Genomic DNA, 22496 nt, shown 5'->3' on the forward strand with positions numbered 1-22496 from the left:
GAAAACCCCCACATATATGCACACACACGCAGATGTGTGTGTCTCCATCCATCTACCCACTGATGGGACATAGACACAACATCCCAGTAGCAATGAGCACCTTTAGCACCCAGATCTTGCTTTCTAAATACTATTCCCCACTAGAAAGAAAGAAGCAGAGTTCCTTAGATGAAAGGCTCTTTGCAGATCTGAGGCAGGAAAATTACAAGAACCTGGGACATCTTTCTCTTCCAGAAAGCAAAGAGATGTCCCATGACAAATGGTGTCATGTCAAAAGGATACAAAAGAGTTGGAAGGGTCTCTGGCCAATTTGGGGACAATTTTAACACAAAATTTAACCAGAGTGTGCTTGGTTGTAAAATATAGAATAAATAAAAGTCCATGAGCCCATAACAGTGACCAAAAATAAACTTTCTTTTTCCTTTTTTTTTTTTTTTGAGATGGAATCTAGCTCTGTTGCCCAGGCTGGAGTGCAGTGGCGTGATCTCGGCTCACTGCAAGCTCCACCTCCAGGGTTCACGCCATTCTCCTGCCTCAGCCTCCTGAGTAGCTGGGACTACAGGCGCCCGCCACCACACCCAGCTAATTTTTTGTACTTTTAGTAGAGATGGGGTTTCACCATGTTAGCCAGGATGGTCTCAATCTCCTGACCTCATGATCTGCCCACCTCGGCCTCCTGAAGTGCTGGGATTACAGGCATGAGCCACCACGCTCAGCCTAAACTTTTTTAATAAATAAAAAAATAGAGAAATATTTTTCACCACTGTGGAGGTGCAACTACAATTTCTACTCCAAAAATTGAAATCAAAGGAAAAGAATTTAGCATTTATTCTGCCTCTTTTAGAAAGAACTGTAATTTATCACATGGGAGAAAGCCCTCATTTATAGAAGAATGCCTACATCTTGCCATTCCCAAAGAAATAACTATTCCAGGCTCAGTTCATCAACAGATGTTAAAACTTTTAGGTAAAAGATTATTAAGGAATGGAATAGCTGCAGGTACCAAAGTGTCACCCCCAACAGCCCCATTCCTTCTACTGCAGAATGGTTTTTACCAGAGAGCCAGAGTTACCTCACCAGTTAAAACCTATTTTTCATGCCTAAGCAAAGTGTGAATTTAAACTAAGCTCATACAAGCACTTCTGTCCAATCTTCAGGATTACTTTCAGCATAAACAAGGCAGATATCTCCTTTATGACAAATGAGATAGAAGGAACACTGTGAAAATGTGGAGGCAATCTTGACAAAACTAAAAACTTGTCCCTGGAATCAAAAAAGTTAGTATGCAATGTCTTCACAGACCCAAACTGCAAGTAAGCTGGTAGGCTTAGATAAGAAACCAGACTGTCAATTATGAGTTTAGCAGGACTTATTTTTGCAGTCCAAATGGCTCAGTGAATATGTCACAAATTAATTACCCACTGTGAAAGAAGGGTGGCTGTTTATTCTTTGTATTTTGGGAGTGATAAGGATAGTGGTTACAAGAGTATAGTCAACCAAGAAAAGTCTCTCATCTGACTCAAATCCCCACAAAACCTCAGGTGGCACAGAGGAAATGACTAGGGGTAAACAGAGCAGTGCCCCAGGCAGTTTAACCACGAAGCATTTTAAGCTTCTTTGAATCTATCTGTTCCCCCAAAAAAGACCTCATGCGCATGATATGTCTTGTCACTTTTCACCATATTGAATACCCAAAAATTCCTAGGCAGAATTAAGGCTGCTCATCTTGCAAGCAGTTTCATATTTCTTTCGCTAGTTTCCATGGCACCCTGGACTTTGCTTTGCTCCTCCTGTTCCCCATAGCACCCATGAGAACAAGAGTTCTGACTCCTCAGATGCTGCTCAGAGCCACCTGTCCTGTAGCCTGCTTCCTGCCGGCATCTTTCCACCTAGAGATGCTTGTTGCCTCCAGTGGCCCAGACCCACAACACACACAGGACACCAGCAGCTATCACCTCACAGCAAGGAATGAGGAGCAGGCACTCTAGTGGCAGGGGCCTGGGCAGGGATCCAGCTCCATCTAGGCCAGCAAGTTACTTAACTTCTCTGAGACTCAGGTCCCTCATACACAAAATGGAATAATAAAACCCACATTGCAAGGTTACAGATAAAGTCTGCGAAGTTCCCAACAGAGTAACACAGGATAATCAATAAATACTGGCTGGTAAGAGCAGCTCTAAGTAGCAGTTGTAGCATATTATCAATGGTCTACATTTATTGTGTGCCAGTCACTGTTCTAAACACTGTAAAGCTATTGATTCATTTCATTCTTAAAAAGTACTATCAGGCCAGGTGTGGTTGCTCACGCCTGTAATCCCAGCACTTTGGGAGGCCAAGATGGCTGGATCACCTGAGGTCACGAGTTCAAGACCAGCCTGGCCAACATGGTGAAACCCCGTCTCTACAAAAATTAGGCGAGCATGATGGCAGGTGCCTGTAATCCCAGCTACTCAGGAGGCTGAGGCAGGAGAATTGCTTGAACCCAAGAGGCAGAGGTTGGCGTGAGCCAAGATCACACCATTGCACTCCAGGCTGGGCGACAGAGGAGACTCCATCTTAAATAAAAATAAATAAAAATAAATAAATAAATAAGTACTGCCAATTATCCCAATTTTTTAAGACAAGAAACTGAGGGAAAGAGTTGTAACAATAATAGTAATAATAAACCCTTCCATGGCTTTTCATCATGCACCAGAGGGAACTCACATATCCCACTCTGGCAAACAAACCTTCACACAGGCTTTCATCACCTCCCCACTGGTAAATGATGCTCACGCTGAAGTTAAATCCTGGAGGTGCAACAAGTCAAACTATTTGATAACCTATTTCTCTGCAGACACCATCCTTGTGTCAGAAATGCCCTTCTCTGAACAACAGCCCATTCCAGCTCTGTCCTCCTAGGAAATGCCTCTTCTTGCAACAGTATATACCTAAGTCACCTCCTCTGTGAATCTCCTTGGATGTCCCAAGTTCCCTCAGTGGCTTATTCCTTAAGACTCCCTCTGTATTTTCTTCCTGTCACTATGAACTCTTCCTTCTCTATTATTTGATTGTTCGGATGCATGTTCCCCACTCATACTGCAAATACCTAGAGGGCAGTGATGTCACTGTCCCATTCTTGTCCTCACTGACCAGCAGTGTCCAGCACAGGCTCTGGAGTCAAGTCTGGACACTTATGCTGAAGGGTTCTGTGCACCACTTGCACATCACCATCCTCATCCATGAAACGAGAACAACATATCTCTTTCACAGGCTATCTGAATAATAAGTCATAAAACGGACGAAATATACATAGAACCTAGCAAACATTTACTAATGAAATGGGGAACACTGCATCACTGCACACCAGAGGAACCCTGGCAGAAAGCCAATAGACCTGGTGAGGGATTGATCAGTTTTAAACAAGCCAAAAACAAAAAACAAAAAAGAAAATCCCACAACAGCAAGGGGATGGGGCACTCCCAAGGCTGACAAGCTTCTCCAAACAACCTAGATCATTTCCCAGCACACATCAGGAGCTGATTCAACCTAGAAATGCAGTAAGCACCGTATCCCTGCTTATCACAATATCAGGGATTCCATAAGTGCTCAAGAAATGCTGTTTAATAGTGATGGCAAAAACAGCATGTAGTTATTATCAGTTGATTCAGCAACAATAAGACTCCTCATGTGGAAAATTCCTACAAATAAATGTACAAAGTTCTGTTATTTACTATAAAGTCATATTTCCTAATCTGTTCAAAGATTTTAATTGCATAATTCAATGTGAGTTTTACTTTTTCATTTTTAAGTATTAGTTAGCCTGTTTTAAATAATTTTCTCTGGTGAGCTCAAAATATTTAAGGCAGCTGAACATTCTTGTTCTCTTAAAAATGAAACTTAATTCAACTCTAAAAATATCTGAAACCGAATATGCATTATTTCTGGCATACTCTCCTTCAAGTAGCAACATCAACTATTTCATGACATTTTCTAAACATCATGTCCACCTAAACCTTTTTTTTTTTTTTTTTTCACGTCTCACAAGGACTAAGAATTACAAACTCTTCTTTCAGGCTTCCCTAATTCCCCTCTATTTAAAATCTCTGTCCTGATGTTCAGATTTATCCAAGTTAAATATTTCATTACCCACTTTGAAGTTACAATGATACCTCACTCAGAAACCCAAGGCGCTTCTCACTCCTCTCACTTTTGTGTATACACGGTACTGGGTATGTCTTTGCTGACTGCAAGCTCCCCAGGGCAGCAACCCATTTAATCTACATTTGAGATCTGTAACTCTGCATAATGACAGTGAGGATCTCTGTGTTGCTCCTTGTTGCTGTGAGCCCACTTAACTTTGGAAAAAATTCCCTTCTATAAAATCAAACAGCAGTGCTTTACAGCTCTGTTCCAATGCTGAAAGTAGGAACTGAAAATAAAACATATGTTTCTATTACAAAGGAATAAAAGTCATTTCTACTGAAAACACTTTACAAATCCTAAGAACAATCATCAAGACAACGGAAGTCATAAAACCAATGCCAGAAAAGGGTGACACTTGATAGTCAATCTTGCCCCAAATGTGCTGAATGATTCTTTTCGCTATCAACGCCAGAACATAGAACCTATTACTAGAAGTTAATCTTCTGAAGTGTATGTGATTTAATCCAATTCAACACATATATATGTGTGTACTCGCTTGGCTGTATCCCTTGCTAGGAGTGTGAAACTTGCTACATTACATTATGGCTATGTCTACACAGCCAAATGCTTTCAAATATACTGTATCATTTGCTTTTAAAAGTTGAAAAAGCTTCTGAAGACAAAGGAAAATGTCAGAGGTATCAGGTGTAACAAAGTGATAGTAAAACAAGATTACATATTTGAAAAACATGCTCTTTACATATAGTATAAATAGAATCTTGCATTTTCAATTAAAATACATATAAGAATATAGAGAAAGGAACTGTATATTCACATAGGTGAATTACTAATTACAAAGGGTAGAATAGTAACTTTGCAGAGGAAAAATCCGATAGACACCACCTTACCCAAATGATCAAAGTTATCACCACCAGTATTGGGATATGATATACTGACACATTCACACCATCACCTCAAGGCTATTCCAAGCAAAGGTATGTAACTTAAATCTATTAATGAGAAACTGGAGAAAGGAAAAATCAATGGACAGTCTACAAAACAACTGGTCTGCCTCCTTCAAAAATACCAAGGTCAAAAGAAATGGCTAATGAACTGTTCTAGATGAAAGACAACTAAAAAGACATGACAAAGGCAACACAGACGCTGGACTGAATCAAGGTTGAAAAGACTGATGTCTGGAGAAGCTAAGGACTTTGCATTAAATCACCTCATCTCTTAGTGGCAGCACTGATAAAAGTAAAGCCCAAAGCTCCCTCTGAGATGCTAGACCTGGGAACTTAGGGGTAAACTCCTAAAATTCATACATTTTTAAAATATTTTTCTTTTTAGCCTTTGGCATGTCTTGGTTCAAAGGCTGGATACTCTAACATAAGAAATATTATTATAGGCACTTGATCTTCATGGATTTAATATTCACAATTTTAAATATGCATTAGTAATCATACAAACCCATGAACTGCAACATACTGTAAATCAACTGGGTCAAAAAACAGAATCATATGTTATTTGGCTTATGGAGGAAGAGAAAATACAGCTAATGACTAAACCTAGTAATCCATCCATTATGGGTTATGCAAATAATAAAAGTTTTAACTTTTTGGTGGGGAGAAAAATAACCCTACAAAAGTCCAACCAGCCATAGTGATAAGGAAACTAATGGTAAAACTAATGAATCCAACAAGTCCAGAACATTCTTAAGTAGAAACTGGAGCTATGCTTCCCTCCATTTAGTAGGGGAAACCATGTGGTCCTGGTGAAATACTCATATCTGGGATTTCCCAGAAATTACATAACCTTTCCAAATTATCAAGATCTATCAGACTGTTTTTTGTTTCTTTGTTTGTTTTTTGAGGGACAGGGTCTCACTCTGTTGCCCAGATTGGAGTGCAGTGGCACAACTCCAGCTCACTGCAGCCTCAACTTCCTGGGCTAAAGCTATCCCCTCACCTCAGCCTCCTGAGTAGCTTGGGAATACAGGTGTGTACCACCACACCTTACTAATTTTTTTGGTGGGGAGGGTTGGAGAGATAAAGACTCACTATGTTGCCTAGACTGGTCTTAAACTCCTGCGCTCAAGCGATCTTCACGCCCTGGTCTCCCAAAGTGGTGGGATTATAGTCATGAACCACCATGCCTGGCTTGAGCTCTTATTTGCTCTAAAATTGTTTTAAGTTTCAGTTGTAAAAATCATTCCTGCATTTCCTTTTTGCATTTTTGTGGCAGTCAAAATCAGATTAAACTGAACATCAAGAAAAACACTGACAAGAACATGTTACCAAAAAAAAATATATGAAGAGAACATAAGGAATGCAGTAGTCTCTCCGCTATAGCTGGTGATAATGGAAGTTTCAAGGATTATGAATTGGGAGAAATTTTTTTAAATACATACATATACAGATGCAGAAATATGTAATCACATCACACACACACACACACACACACACATATAAATGTTTCAGGCCTAATTATTCATTTATTTATTTTAAAAATTACTGACCACCTTGTGTATGCCAAGTACTGTCTTCAGAGACTCAGCACTGAACAAATCTAGCAAAGTTCTTCATGGAGCCTGTGTTGTACTTGGGAATGGATAGAGACAGATGATCAAAAATTAATATAAAATATAACATCAGGTGGTGTTAAGAACAATGAAGAAAAATAAAGCAGCAGCAGAAGACAGTAGTAACAGGGAGATATTTTGGCAGCAGTGGTCGGAGAAGGCTTCTCTTAGGAAGTGCGTCTGGGCAGAGATCACAGTCGAGCAAGGGAGCAGGCCCGTGTGCACCTCACAGGTGAAGGAAGAGCCGCGCCCACAGGTCAGCACGACTCTGAGTTTGGAATGTGCAGGCAGGTCGCTGGCGTCGCTGAGTTACACAATCTGAGTGGGATAAGGGGCCAGGCAAGAATTCTGGGCATAAGGGTGGGGTAATTTCTGCCCTAACAGGATCATTCTGGCTACAAAGTGGAAAGCTGACATTAAAGGAACGAAAACAAAAACAAGAAGATTGGCTAAAACCCCTGCAATAGACAGGCAAAGCGGGTGGTGGTTTGGCCAGAGAGTAACAGCAGTGGACACAGAGGACCAAATTTTCAGATTCTGGTTTTACTTTGAAAGTAAAGATGACAGGATTGTTGACAGACTGAATGCAGGGTTTTGAGAGAAAGATAAATACCAGGAATGACAATTTGGCTCTTGCCTTACCCACCCAATAACTACACATAACATTTACTAAGAAGAAATGTGAGGAAGGAACAAGTTCAAGGATGGCAAGAAATCAAGACCTTGATTTGATATACATTATCTTTCAGATGCCAATTCAGACACTTCAGATGTTATCAAAGTGAAGGCAGCTAGTAAGCAATTGGATATCCAGGTCCTGGGGAGAAGTATTAATAAATCCAATGGAGACTGGCTGGGCAGTGGCTCACCCTGTAATCCCAGCACTCTGGGTGGTGCAGCTAAGAGGATCACTTGAGCCCAGGAGTTCAAAAAAAAAGCCTGGGCAACACAGTGAGACCCTGTCTCTACAAAACATTAAAGAATTAGTCAGGCATGGTGACATACGCCTATAGTCCCAGCAACTTGAGAGGCTGAGGCAGGAGGATCACTTGAGCCCAGAAGTTTGAGGAAGCAGTGAGTTATGATCATGTCACTGCACCCCAGCATGGGTGACTGAGACCCCCAACTCTAAAAATAAATAAATAAATAAGTTAATCCAGTGGAGATCACACACACACACATACACACACACACACACACACAAATGTAGATATATGAAGAAATATGTGTGTGTGTGAAGGCTGAATGAATGAAACTTCAAAAAGGATAACAGAGGAGAAGGGAGAAGAGAAACTTGAACATCATGTTGAATCTACTTCAGCACCACTTGAAAATTTGGTAATGAAAATGTATTACTTTAGTAATAAAAAGGGGCACTTTTTTTGTATTCCCTCAAATAAAATAAAATGCTGATGGGGGGAATAAACTCAGAGAAATATAAAGATAATAGAAGACCACTGTGAAAACAACACTAAGAGGCCATCAATGTTAACTTGTGGATTACTACCTTCCAGGACTTTTTCCTGGGCATTTCTGGGCATTTCTTTTCTAAAATACACTTTCTTTTTGCTTATTTGTTTTAACACGTGTAGGATGATGCCAAACTCAAAGATGGCAGCCACAGAATTCGGACCATGTTTCTGTTTTTAATTTTAAGTGTTCATGCTTTTAGAGTGTGCTCCACTCACCATCAGGGTGCCCCTACCACTCCCCACCACTTTATACCCCAACTCATTTATCCAGGGCACCACGTGGCATCTGAAGACGTCTGTACTTTCTGTCCCTCCTCCTCAGAGATTTGTGTTTGGACTCTCCCTTACAAAACCATAAGCTGTTTTCATTTCATAAAGAATTATTTATAAACTCAATCTCTAAATGGTCATATTTATACATAATTCTTTATGTACATTTCTGGTTTAGCATCATATCTTCTACAAAGTATGTTTTAGAAATACCTCAAGAAGTCACGGTCTAGAAACCAACACAGTGGGGACTCTGACTCAAAATACTGACCATGGCCAGCATGATTCTGGACACTGGGGACTTGTTGAGAATAAGACCGATACTCCTGCCCTTACGGGCCTTACATTTTAGTGCATGTGAGTTGGGCACAGAGTGACAGATACAAATATTTTAAACATAACTTCAGATATTGAGATGGACATTGAATAAAATAATAACATGTGAGAACATAACCAGAAGTAGAGGGAGAGGAGATAAAGAGAGGGAATGCAATTTAGATAGATGGCCAGAGAAAGCCTCCTGCAGAAATGACATTTAAGCCAAAGATGCAGTGAAGAGACAGAATCACGCAAATATCCCAGAGAAGACCAACCAAGTACAACAAACAAGAAACACAGAAGCCCTGAAAAGGGAAGGAGCTCAGCTCAGCATATTAGGAGGATAGAAGGAAGGCACTGTGGCTGGAACATCATAGGAAGGGGTGGGGGCAGATCAGAGATGACTTCACTGGCCACAGTAAAGAATCTGGATCTGTATTCCAACTGTAATAAGAAATTGCTGTAAATTTATAAGTAGAAACACAATAGATCATTTAGGCTTGGAGATTAGTACAGTAGTTATACAGAGAATAGAACGTAAGGCGCAAAAGTAACAGCAGAGAAAGCTCCTAAAAGTCTGCGACTCTATCCAGTCAAGAGATGTCGGTGGCTTAAACCAGCATTTTAATAGCTGTGGTGGTGAAAAGTGTTCAGATTCAGGATATATTTTGGCAGTAAGATCAACAGCTCTTGCTAATGGAGTCAGAATTCTGAGACTGAGTGAACTATCCATACCCGAGCGACTCAAGTCTCACCACAGACCTTCTCAACACTCACCATGCTGGGCTGTGTCCAGAGGGTGCAGGCAACAATTACTTGCAAAATCAATAATGAAATGTAAGATGTATTGTATTCTCTCACTTACCCAAATTCGGATCAGGAGCCTGACGTTTCTTAATTTTAGCTTCAGATATAGCAGAATAATAGGCACAAGTCATCTTGATCAACCACGCTGCTCGAACCATTGGCACAGAATATTTAGCTAAATATGCAAAAACATCCTCTTTTTTACTAAGGATAGGAACCTAAAAAGAAACAACATAGTATGTTTATAATAATCACATACTGTGTTCATCACTAGATAAACCTAAATAAAGGCGAAGCAAAAGAAAGAGGCTATAAGTTACCTGCTGGCTCTAAGAAAGTATATCCTTGATGGATTTTCAAATAGCGCATGCAGTTGTTTTTTTGTTTTTTTGTTTTTAGGAACATTTTAAGCCAATTTTCATTAAGAAAAAATAACCAAAACTAGGTTTAGCACAATAGAAAAGTTTCATTAGTTGTGCTTTCTATTTTTAAAAAAATAAATGATTTTCAGATTCTCAGATGCTGAGAGCTACTCATCTTATCAAAAGAGCAAGGAAAAATAATTTCATGACAGTCCTCCAAAGAATTTATCTCAAAATTGGAAGGGACAGACCAAGTGAAAATTGTTCCTACTCTGTATTTTATCCAGAACCTTTTTTGTGTGTGTACAAAGCTTTCTGATTAACATTTCATAAGAGTAACAATTTCCAGAAAGCTTCTGAAAGTGACATTAGTCCAAAATTTAAAAGAGAGGCTACAATGACGGATCAGTGTATCTGCCGAATAAACACTGAGCCAGAAATAGCTAGGTAATTAATTTACTGGTTGAAATTAGGCACTTGAGGCAGTTAATTATGTCTTCCAGACCACAAAGGTACTATTTAGCAAATTAGTATCCCAATGTACCACTGAATGGTTTGAAAGAGTTAATTCATTCTTCTAGTATCCCTCATAAATATCCTAAGAATAGCCCATTCATCTGTATCATCTATTCAAGTTTATGAATATAAAGGAAGAAAAACAGTGAACAAAGACTACATTAGCCATGATGCAGCAGGATGAGAGCAATGAGACTGAGGGGCGAGGACATGCTCCACGCCAGCCATGACCCCCTCTGTACTCCACTCCTGAATGAAGCCTGTTTGGCTAAGCCCTTCACTCCTGGGATCCTCATTTATGAACTGTGTTATTAACATCAACCCTGTCCACCTCACAGGGTAGTTAAAAGGATAAAGCAAAACAATTACATGAATCAAAATTATAATGATTATTTTGTTGTCAGTTCCAAGGATTTCTCCATGCCAACCAAAGTGCTTTCAGGTCATGGATGTGACCCTTTCTTAAGAGGATCTGGAACAACACTACTATAAATACCAAGAGCCCTGGTCTCTCTGTCCCAAACTCTTACTTGATTTTCTGAAAATCAAGGCTTCAAACCAGCTAACTGATTCACACAGCATGGCATTTTTCTCTTAACCAAATCCTCACTCATACAGTGGTATCTGTGCACTGATATGTCACAAATTTGACTATTCACACACTTGGTACAAAGTGTGATCCTAGAATAATTCTTTTTAAGAGCTAATTATTTCAGTGTGTGGCCCTTAAAAACAAGCAAACTATTTCACCTGGCCTTGCCAAAGAACCATAAAGTTTTCCAATGCTGAAGGAAAAGCTGTCTGGGTTGCACATTAAGATGCAATGTATAGGCCCAGGACGGTGGCTCAGGACTGTAATACCAGCACTTTGGGAAGCAGAGGCAGGTGGATCACTTGAGCCTATCAGTTTGAGACCAGCCCGGGCAGCATGGCAAAACCTTACTAAAAATATAAAAATCAGGCAGGTGCAGTGGCACACAACTGTAGTCCCAGCTACTCAGGAGGCTGAAGTGGGAGAATTGCTTGAGCCTGGGAGGTAGAGGTTGCAGTGAGCCAAGATCATGCCACTGCACTCCACTCTGAGCAATACAGCGAGACCATGTCTCAAAAAAAAAAAAAAAAAAAATTGCAGTATATCCACATACATATTTCATGGGCAACTGAAGAGACTAGTCATGTACAGTTCCTGCCTTGGGTGCTGACTTCAGAACACAGACCCCATGACAGAGGCGATTACACTGCACCCAACACAACTAAACGGGAGATAAAAGTCACATAGGCCAAAGCCAGAAGGCTTCCTCTCTGCAGACCAGATACTAAATTGTATCTCTTTTAGACAAAAAAGACACAATTTAACAGGAATATTTCCTGAAAATGAGGCTTACAAGGCACATCTCTCATGGAGCACAAGGCTCTTGGCATACTGGCTATCATTTAAGTCAGGGACAAGAAAAGCACAGAGTTCAATATTCAGTTCAAGACCTGAGTAGCTGCTTTTCACCAGAATGTACAGTGTGGTGTCAGTGAGTTAAATTTTCATTGTCAAGGTGAGGCTGTCTCTCATTCAGACATGCCAAAAGGTTATATAGATCAAGACCTAAAACATAAACAAGTGCAAGTTAGCATCTCCAAAAGAGTCACTACTAGTAGTTATCTTTCATAGATGCCTAAAGGATTTCCTTTGAACTACAATTAGCAGAGGGGAAAAAATAAAACATCTGAACTTGTGAAATGTTTAGATGAGACAGTAAACAAAACTCAGCACAGATCTTACGTTAACAGCACAATGCAAACCTCTACCTCACTGTCCGTACTAGCAGAACCCCATGAGAATTGGTTGATGCAACTCAAGACTTTGGAATTCAGAAGAACGTATGTGAAAGAAGTTACTCAATTAAGAAAGCAGACCAACCAGACACATATTAATAATTTTGTCAAATCTACAGTTGGGCCAACTCAGAAAGATAAATACGTTTATATTGACTAAAGTATTGACTTCCTCACCTTGTTGCATTACATGTTTTTCAATAAAGAATACATGTGATTTTAAATGACAGCTAAAACTTGGCAATCACAGGGCAGCCGTCTGGTTCTAAATCAAGCCACAGTTGCATCTAAGTACAGAAAGAAAATTAAGATACCTAGTATGTGCTGGTTTTCAAACCACAGAAGGGTGTCCTATCACCTTTCTCCTTGGATGCACATTATCACTGCATCCTCTGCTAAGCAAGGGTAAACGCAAAAGAAAATTTCATAGACCACAGTAATCAAAGTCACCTGAAGGGAACAGGTGAGAGTTAATGAACTGTTCAAGACCTGGAAGAATATCCCTAGATGCCAGAAGTCTATTTTTCCAAATCGATCTATAATTGTGATTGAGTTAAAAGGTCCTTTACAAGCCTCTGTGGATAAAGCCTTGGCACGCTGTGAAGCTTCACAGTAGCAGAAAACCAGGTCCTGAAATATGATCCATACAGGAAACCATTATGAACTCAAGATAAGATTTCAAAGATGACTCAGGCTCTTAGCAGGTAAACCCAGGCTTTCTACCTTAAGCCATCGCACAGATGAATACCAAAAATTAAAGAAGTATTTGAACTCTCTAATATGAAGAACATGCAGAGAATGCATTGCTTTACCCCATTCTAAAAGAGATTTCACCATCTCAAGAAGATGATATGCTGAGGAGGGAAGGGGAAGGATTCTTGAAATGCCCAAGAAATGAATATTTCAAAGTATATTTAATCGTTTTACAAAGAAAACATCTTCAAGTTTACAAAGAATTAACATCAGGGCTTACCTGAGGAACACCTGACTTGGCCAGAGGCAGCTCCTAATAAAGAAAGAAGAATAATGGCTAATACACTGCACCATGATTCATCTTCCTCCTACAAGAGGAGAAACCACTACTCCCCTAGAGCAAGGGCATCAACTCCTCAAGAGTAGCAAATCCCAAAAATGCACTGTAAAAACTTATGAAAAAAAGAAAAACTAAATGGAAAGATGTCAGGCTGGCAACATGGAAAGTATGAACGGTTAGTCAAAAGCCATCAAATATTGAAGGATGCCCTATGACTTATATGGCCTTCAGATACAATTCACAGACCACAGTGGGACTACAAAGTAAATATTCACCACTGGAAAAGAAGTCATACATGGTTCAGCCTGGATTGAGACAGTGGTACTAACTGAATGGTAAGAGGTGGTTATGCTGACTGTACACTCTTTCAAGATTTCAGTTGCCTTTCACCACTGAAATCTACACAAGGCAATACAACATTATGACATTCAGGCAAAATAAAGCCAATGGAAGCTACAGATACTATTTTCAAAGAGCTGCTTTGGAAAATAGGCAAATATACAAAAGAGCTCCTCTATAAACTGGGCCTGTACCAAGCTGATAAGGAAAACTTAACACTAAGAACAGAAGACAGGCACTACTAACACTAAAGGGCCTTAGGAGAGATAAGAAAAGATCCCTGGGATTATTTCAAAGTTGTGCAAGAAATCAGAGATCAGGACTATGAGCAAGGTATCTAGTTTCTTATATAAATTTCAAGAGGTATCTTATATTGTTTGGACCACGAGACTGTTGAATCTGTGTATTATTTCCCACTTGAGGAAAATGACCAAAGGCAAAGATTTTAAAAGAACCTCCCACATCCCCTCCCCTATAAAAAAAGCTAGAAGCTATGAATAAACCTGCCCATTTTGTTCTAAAAATTTTTCAAAGAACAAGCACACATAGAATCACAATCTTTATCTCGCTTGGTAGGAAGGAGACAGCTTGAAGCATTTGGATGGGTACTTTTAAAGACAAGAAAATAACCTCAAAGCAAGAATCTTTTTAACAAATCTTGGACATCTTGGCCTAAGAAAACTGGAAATGTAATTTTTTTTTAATGCAGTCTTCTTGTCTGTTCTCGATTTTAAAATCTTGTCTACCTAAAATCCACATAAACAGCTTGATATGTGGAATGTTTAGGGATTTATAGATGTCCTAGGCACCACATGCAATCAAACAAAAGGGGAAAACAGCATGGGGTGGCACCCACCTGGTACCACAAACCTGCCATTGGGCTTGCAGTCTCAAAAAGAATTGGGAAAAACAAAAATATACTTGAACATCATCCCAAACAGCTGATTGTAAGACCATAACTAAAACAATGTAAGAAATACTTGATACCTTTTTTGCCAAAATAGAAAGCGGCTTATTTCCTGCTAAGTCAGAAAACCAACTATGAATTGCACTCTGGGATCTAGCAGTAACCAGCCAATAATTATCTTTAGCATTAACTTGTGGTTTCTTCTTTCCCGTGTCCTGGAAAGTGTTAAGCTTCAGTTTCTCAGCTAATATGCTGCTAAAATAAGCTCCAATCTGTGGAAAGAAGAGAAAAAAAGGGAAAGTTAAGACAATAAGCAAGTAGCTTAGTACTGTACATTAGTATGTTATCTTTATTGTTTCAACTGAAAATCTTCATACAGCCCATCAGAAATTAAATTGGGAATTTAAGTCTTTGAAGCCAAGAGATGTGATTTCCTTACACTAACTATGATACACAGCACCTTTATACCACTATTCACAAGTAGTTTGGCAGAGGGGGGTGAGGGGGGCCTTTGGAAATCTCTGCTAAGATGAAATTAATTACATCCTGAATAAATTTCAGTAGAATGGGTTCTGCTTTAATCCTTCAGCTGCTCTTTCTCCTTTCTAATACTACACACCCGTCAGGAGAGAATGCTTTCCCTGAGAGAAGAAAGCCTAGTAATCACTCAGTAATCATTCTTTTTCTTGTTTCATCTTAATAGCACTTATTTTTGGAAAGGAAACTCGGTATTTACACTCAATGCTTTTAAACAAAGAATCTAGAGAAATTTAATTTATTTAAATGGCAAATTACAAAAGGTTCAATTAAATTTGGTATTCAACATTTTTTATTGGGCTGCCAATTTCACAACTACAAATGTTTCAAGAAAAAGCTAGTATTACCTGCTCTGAATGACGCAAAGTGGCAAAGAAAGCTACTATGAATTACTGTATCGTTTTCATATTAACCAAATTAAAAGATGGACAAGGAAAAAAGAAAGGAACAGGAAAGAACTAACAAGAAGGCAGAGAACAAAGTAATAGCTAAAAATTTAGTGAATCTCACTGGGTGTGGTGGCTCACACCTGTAATCACAGCACTTTGGGAAGCCAAGGCAGGTGGATCACCTGAGGTTAAGAGTTTGAGACCAGCCTGGCCAACATGATGAAACCCCGTCTCTTCTAAAAAAAAAAAAAAAAAACTAAATTAGCCTGACATGCGCCTATAATCCCAGTTCCTCGGGAGGCTGAGGCATGAGAATCACTTGAACCCGGGAGCCAGAGGTTGCAGTGAGCCAAGATCACACCACTATACTCCAGCCTGGATGACAGAGTGAGACTCCATCTCCAAAAAAAAAAAAAAAAAATTCAGTCAATCTATAAAAAATCTGTTGGAATTTTTTCAAGAATCCTATCAAAGCATCACATTTCAGACTCTGGGAGTTCTTTAATAAGATGATGCAGTTAATTTCTGATAAATACCCCCAATGAAGTTAGCAAACAGTGGCAACCATGACTAAAATAAAATACTTACCCTGATGAAGCAAAATAAGAATCACCACCTTAACTAATGAGTCAATAAACAATTAGTCCACAGGTTGAAACACAGTTCTAAGCCATTAGCCAAGTTCATCTATAGGGTGAAAAGCCTGACGTTCTTTGATCTTTGTGATTGGTGTAATGACAAGAAGTCTGGTTTTAGCGTGTTAATGTAATACAATAATAAAAATTAAAATAAGTAGAAAAGGAGTCTGTCTTTTTTTTATGCAAAGAACTTCACCGCAGTTTGTGATTTATTTTAAAGCAAATATTTGCAGGATGTCCAAACAGTGAATAAATTAAGTGCAAAAATGTAGCAGAACCAGCTGTTTGGAAACAAGCAGCCAGTAGCAGCCAACTGTTTAATTTTAAATTTCTCAATTGATATTTGGTCTTTGCACCAAGAGCACAAAACACCTACGGCTGCAGATTGCTATATATTCAAGAGGTCTCTTATTTGTAATTATGTTTAAGTATTTAATAATAATAAACAGAGCTCTAAAAACGAAAAAAGTAGTCTGAGCAATCTATTTTATAATTATATTCTCCTATATACTTAATGACAGCAATGGAACAGTGACTGCATGTGTATATATTAATTCCTGCTAACAAGCCCTTGTAAACAAATGCCTACTGTTAACAAAGTCAAAATTCCCAAGAAAGCAAAACACTAGAAAATATACACTAGGGCTCCAAAAAAGGTCAAAACATGATTATAACATTTAATTGCCATAGCAATACATATTATTCAGAAATCAATCCATAAATACAATAAAAAGCAAAGAGCCACCTCATTCCCAAGTCCCAATGCCTACCTCCAAGTAAACAATTTGATTCATTTCTTATGTGTCCTTCCATTGTTTCCTTATGTGGATACAGGAGAGTAAACACGCATCTATTATTTTTCTCTTCCTTGTATGTATAACTCATTATGCATACTTAGTAAATGTCTGAGACCCTTCCTTATCTGTACACAGAAAGCCTCGTCATTTTTATAGACACATAACAATGTACTGTCTGGATATACATTTAATCAAGTTACCATTAATGGACAGCATTTGTTCCAAAATTTTGCTATTACAAATCACACTAAAATGAGTAGCCTTTCACATTTGTTATTTCATACATAGCTAGAGCTTTAGGATAGACTTCCAGAATTCAGACTGTATAATTCTGCAATTTTAATAAGCGTTGCCAAATTGCCCTCTAAAAGGTTTATACAATTGTGTACTCCTGCAAACAAGGTATAAGAGGTAAGGTGTCTTTTGTTTAGTTTTGGGTTTTTTTTTTTTTTTGAGACAGAGTCTCACTCTGTTATCTAGACTAGAAGGCACTGGCGTGATTTTGGCTCACTGCAACTGCTGCCTCCTGGGTTCAAGAGATTCTCCCGCCTCATCCTCTCAAGAGTAGCTGGGATTACGGGTACCCACTACCACACCCAGCTCCTTTTTATTTTTTATTTTTTTTATTTTTAGTAGAGACGGGGTTTCACCATGTTGGCCAGGCTGGTCTCGAACTCCTGACTTCAGTTGATCCGCCCGCCTCGGCCTCCCAAATTGCTGGGATTACAGGTGTGAGCCATCACACACGGCCAGAGATAAGGTTAAATTTAACATTTGTTTCCATCCATCCAAAGTTATTTTCAAAAATAATTAATTTGATAAGAATGTGGGGAAAAAATTTAGGAGTTACATTATAATTCATGTATTTCATATTTATAAAATCAAATTCCCCTCAGAAGTCTTGGGTCCTTGAGTAAATCTCACAGAAAGAGTGGTAGCAGAAGTGTAATAGATGTTATTTCCATTTACTCAGTTATTTAAATTGACATAAAACTTGATACAACTGAACAATTTAGCAGTTCATATCAAGAGACATAAAGCATTCATACTCTCTATTATGGACTAAATTGTACATCCTCAAAATTCATCTTCAAACCTTAACCCTCAGTGTGACTATATTTGGAGATAGGGCCTTAAGGAGGTAATTAAGGTTAAATAAGGTGATAGGACTGGGCCCTAATCCAGTAGGACTTTATAAGAATAAGAGACACCACAGAGGAACACACAAGGAGAAAAGACCATGTGAAGACACAGTGAGAAGGTGGCCATCTGCAAGCCAAGGAGAGAGGCATCTGGAGACACCAGACCTGCTGACACCTTATCTTGGACTTCCAGCCTTCAGATGGTGAGAAATTAAATTTCTGTTGTTTAAGACACCCAGTCTGAAGTATTTTGTTATAGCAGCCCTAGTACATTAATACACCCTTTAACCAAGTAGTAATACAATTCAGGGAATTTATCCTAAAGAACAAAAGTTATACTTTCAAGTATTACTACAGTTTCTTTATAAATAACCATGAGAAACTGGCAACAAACTAACTGCTGTATATAGAGGTTTCAGTCAATTACAGCACATATATACATCATGGAATGTTATCTAGCCATGAATTATTATTCATATGACTACTTCAGCCATAAGGAAAAGTGCATACAAAATAATGTTTCAATTTTTTAAAGCAGACCAATTAAGAAAGATAAGGCTCTGAGGCCGGGCACAGTGGCTCACATCTGTAATCCCAGCACTTTGGGAGGCCAAGGCAGGCAGATCATTTAAGGCGAGGAGTTTGAGACCATCTGGCCAACATGGTGAAACCCTGTCTCTACAAAAATACAAAAATTAGCCAGGTGTGGTGGCAGGCGTGGCCAGCTACTCGGGAGGCTGAGGCACAAGAATGGCTTAAACGAGAAAGGCAGAGGTTGCAGTGAGTGAAGATTGCGCCACTGCACTCCAGCCTGGGCGATGGAGCCAGACTTCACCTTGTAGATCTGGTTTGGGAGAGAACAAGATAAACTTGGAATATGTCTCAAAAAAAAAAAAACCAGTTCTGGAGATGGATGGTGACAATGGTTGATGTTTGTGACAACAATGCGAAATATACTTAATGACCAAGAACTGTACACTTAAAAATGGTTAAATGGTAAATGTTTTATCATAATTTTTAAAAAGGATCACAAATTACATATACATAATTGTGGTTTTAACATAAAAAATTGTACCAAGATTGAAAAAAGACAAAACTAAAAACATTGTGTTTGGTCAATAGGACTATCTGCAGAAAATGTTTCTATTTTCTTTCACACCACTTAAGTAATATTTCAGTTGATAGTTTAACAACTTGTGTGCACTTGTGTGCATATAAAGAGAGATCTGGAATGATGCACAAACCATTAACATTTCTCTGGAGAAGGAAAAGGAAATAGAAATTCACCTGCATGTCTGATTTCTTTTCATTTGTATGTATGTTTCTAATTTCACAAAAGTATTTTAATATCCAACTCAAAATATATGAAAAAAAATCAAACCCTAAAAGATTACAGAGAAACGCAAACAATTCTATTTATATTCCTTTTTTTGAAACGGAGTCTAGCTCTGTCACCCAGGCTGGAGTGCAATGGCACGATCTCAGCTCACTGCAACCTCTGCCTCCTGGGTTCAAGCGATTCTCCTGCCTCAGCCTCCCAAGTAGCTGGGATTACAGATGCCTGCCACCACATCCAGCTAATTTTTGTATTTTTAGTAGAGACAGGGTTTCACCATGTTGGCCAGGCTGGTCTCAAACTCCTGACCTCAGGTGATCCGCCTGCCTCGGCCTCCCCAAGTGCTGGGATTACAAGCGTGAGCCACTGCACCTAGCCTATATTACTAATTGATAAGATAAATGCAGAGAAAAAGACATATAATTTTTAAAAAAAATTTTTGAGCACAACATTCTGAGTATATACTTTTAATGAAAGTCTAAGGGCAAAAAGTATTGTAGAAAAATTGCACATTGATTCAGTGGTTTTGTTGTTGGAGTGGCAATGAAGTATTTTATTCTGGAACTTTTTTATGTGTGCTGTAAGAATAAATAAATATATATATTGATATTATTAAGAGCCAGAGTTCTCATTTTGGGAGAAGGGAGACCTAAAAATGGAATACGAAAAAGCAGGGGAAATGCCCTGCGGCACTGGGCTAGAAATGGTAATAACAGGTAGGTAGAAAAAATATGTATCTATGTTTCCCATCTCTGTCCACTGAGAAAGCCTACAAAGAATGACACTCCAGTAGCACTGAGCATCCACTTCTGGTTTGGGAAAGAACAAGATAAACTTGGAATATGTTTTGGTGCCAAAAGTAGGGAAGTGCTCAAAGGATGACAAGGACATTTAACCAGCAGCCAGGTTAGCGGGGTCCCTACTAGCAGAACATGAGACAATCTGAGCATCAAAAAGAAAAATGAAGGTATGGATTATAACACGTCAAATTAAAAGAAAAAAAAAATAATCCAAAGTGACACTAAAAACTTGAGTGTAAAAGGAAGTACTTCTTTCAACAAAAGAATGCCAAGTAAAACATGCATATGGAATAATTAGAAAACCTGCATTTTGCAATCACCAGCAAAATAAATCATTCAGCAGGAGTCATCAAGTGATGCTAAAATAACAGGATGAAATTTTATTGAAAAATAGGATATTTATATTCTCTCAAATTATCACCTTGTAGACCTTACTAAGAGGTAGAGAGGACTACCTTTCCAATGCAGGGAGATGGTTCCAATGCATGGAGATGCAGGGAGATGGACACCACCCAGAACAAGTGATCAAACTATAGCCAACAATAGGGCAAACTGGCATTGCGTGTCTCCTGATATGATGCAATGTAGTCTTCTTACCAAAAATATCTAACCTGGATCCTGTCACGAGAAAACAATCAGAAAAATCTAGAATATAGCACTAGTATATCAGACAACTGACCTGGGCTCTTCTAGAATAGCAATCATAAAAGCCTTTTTAAAAAAAGGCAGGAAAGGGGAGGAGGGAGAGGCAGAGAGCTGTACTGTACTAAATTAAAAGATGTGACAACTAAATGCAATGTATGATCCCTCATTGGATCCTGGGGCAGGACAGCATACAGGGTATTTGGGGGAAATCTGAATATGGACTGTAGCTTAAATAACACTAATTTATCAACACTGATTATTAAGGGTGTCACATATACAAACTTCTTCAGGAATCTGAGGAAATAAACAAATAACATTACCTTTGATGGGTTAATTACAATATTTCTAGCTGAGCCATGTTCATCTCCAGTGAAGGCTGGCTGATTATTGAAGCCTTGCTTTACATTCACAGCAGTAAGTTCATCCTGTTCAAGAGAAGGTATTGATTAAGCAAAAGGATGTAAAAGCTTCAACATAATCCAACATATTGCACCCTAAGTAATGGCTAAATTTGTTATACTCTGTATAGGAGAATTCTTGAAAGGACAACAATCAAAGAAGGCAGAAATTGAAGTTTAAACACTAATACATAAATGTGTAGAGGGAAGGAGCAAATGTGGCAAATGTTAACTGTTGACTCTAGGTGCTGTACATGGGTGTTCATTATACTATCTTTTTTTTTTTTTTTTTTTTTTTTTGGAGATGGAGTCTCACTCTGTCACCCAGGCTGGAGTGCAGTGGTGTACTCTCAGCTCATTGCAATCTCCACCTCCCTGGTTCAAGTCAATTTCCTGCCTCAGCCTCCCGAGTAGCTGGGATTACATACAGGCACCCGCCACAACAGCAGGCTAATCTTTGTATTTTTAGTAGAGATGGGGTTTCACCATTTTGTCCAGGCTGGCCTCAAACTCTTGACCTCAAGTGATTCTCTGGCCTCAGCCTCCCAAAGTGCTGGGATTACAGGTGTAAGCCACCGCACCTGGCCCATTATACTATTCCTTTAACTTTCCTGTAAGTTTAGATTTTTTTTTTAACTTGTAAGTTAGAAAAGGAAAAAAAAATAAGCAAAAATCTCACAGAAATATAAAATAGGATTTTTTTTAAGAATTGTTTCCAGGCCGGGCGCGGTGGCTCACGCCTGTAATCCCAGCAATTTGGGAGTCCGAGGCAGGTGGATCACCTGAGGTTAGGAGTTCAAGATCAGCCTGGCCAACATGATGAGACCCCATCTCTACTAAAAACACAAAAATTAGCTGGGCGTGGTAGCAGACGCCTGTGATCCCAGCTACTCTGGAGGCTGAGGCAGGAAAATCGCTAGAACCTGGGAGGTGGAGGTTGAAGTGAGCCGAGATCGCGCCACTGCACTCCAGCCTGGGCAACAGAGTGAGACTCCATCTCAAAAAAAAGAAAAAAAAAGTGTTTCCAGAGAACCCATGGTTTGACTCTCCATTTGTGGCCAACCCCTATGCACACAACTGTTTTATGTTTAAGAAAGCTGGTTCACCAACTTACCCAAGACATATGATGAATTAAAGACAGAAGTAAAGGGTTCCTAGGCACATGCCCTATGATCACAGTCACACAACATCACAACCCACAACTGAAAGGAAGTTTAGAGCTGCAATGTTTTCTCAAGTATTTTGGCTCACTTGATC

The 22496-nt window shown here is 39.0% G+C and overlaps 1 protein-coding gene across 1 annotated transcript in view; it reads right to left on the reverse strand.

The window, feature by feature from the left end:
- MED12L (mediator complex subunit 12 like) overlaps positions 1-22496 on the reverse strand; it is a 342999-nt gene that overhangs the window by 290899 nt on the left and 29604 nt on the right. Inside the window, exons 3-5 of the mRNA XM_025376276.1 lie at positions 21162-21266; positions 14638-14829; positions 9632-9791 (exon numbers count right to left, since the gene is read on the reverse strand). Of these exons, the coding sequence (XP_025232061.1) occupies positions 9632-9791; positions 14638-14829; positions 21162-21266 (457 nt within the window). The remainder of the gene's footprint in view (positions 1-9631; positions 9792-14637; positions 14830-21161; positions 21267-22496) is intronic.

The sequence above is a fragment of the Theropithecus gelada genome, chromosome 2 (genome assembly GCF_003255815.1).
Source record: "Theropithecus gelada isolate Dixy chromosome 2, Tgel_1.0, whole genome shotgun sequence".
In the NCBI taxonomy this organism is placed as follows: domain Eukaryota; kingdom Metazoa; phylum Chordata; class Mammalia; order Primates; family Cercopithecidae; genus Theropithecus; species Theropithecus gelada.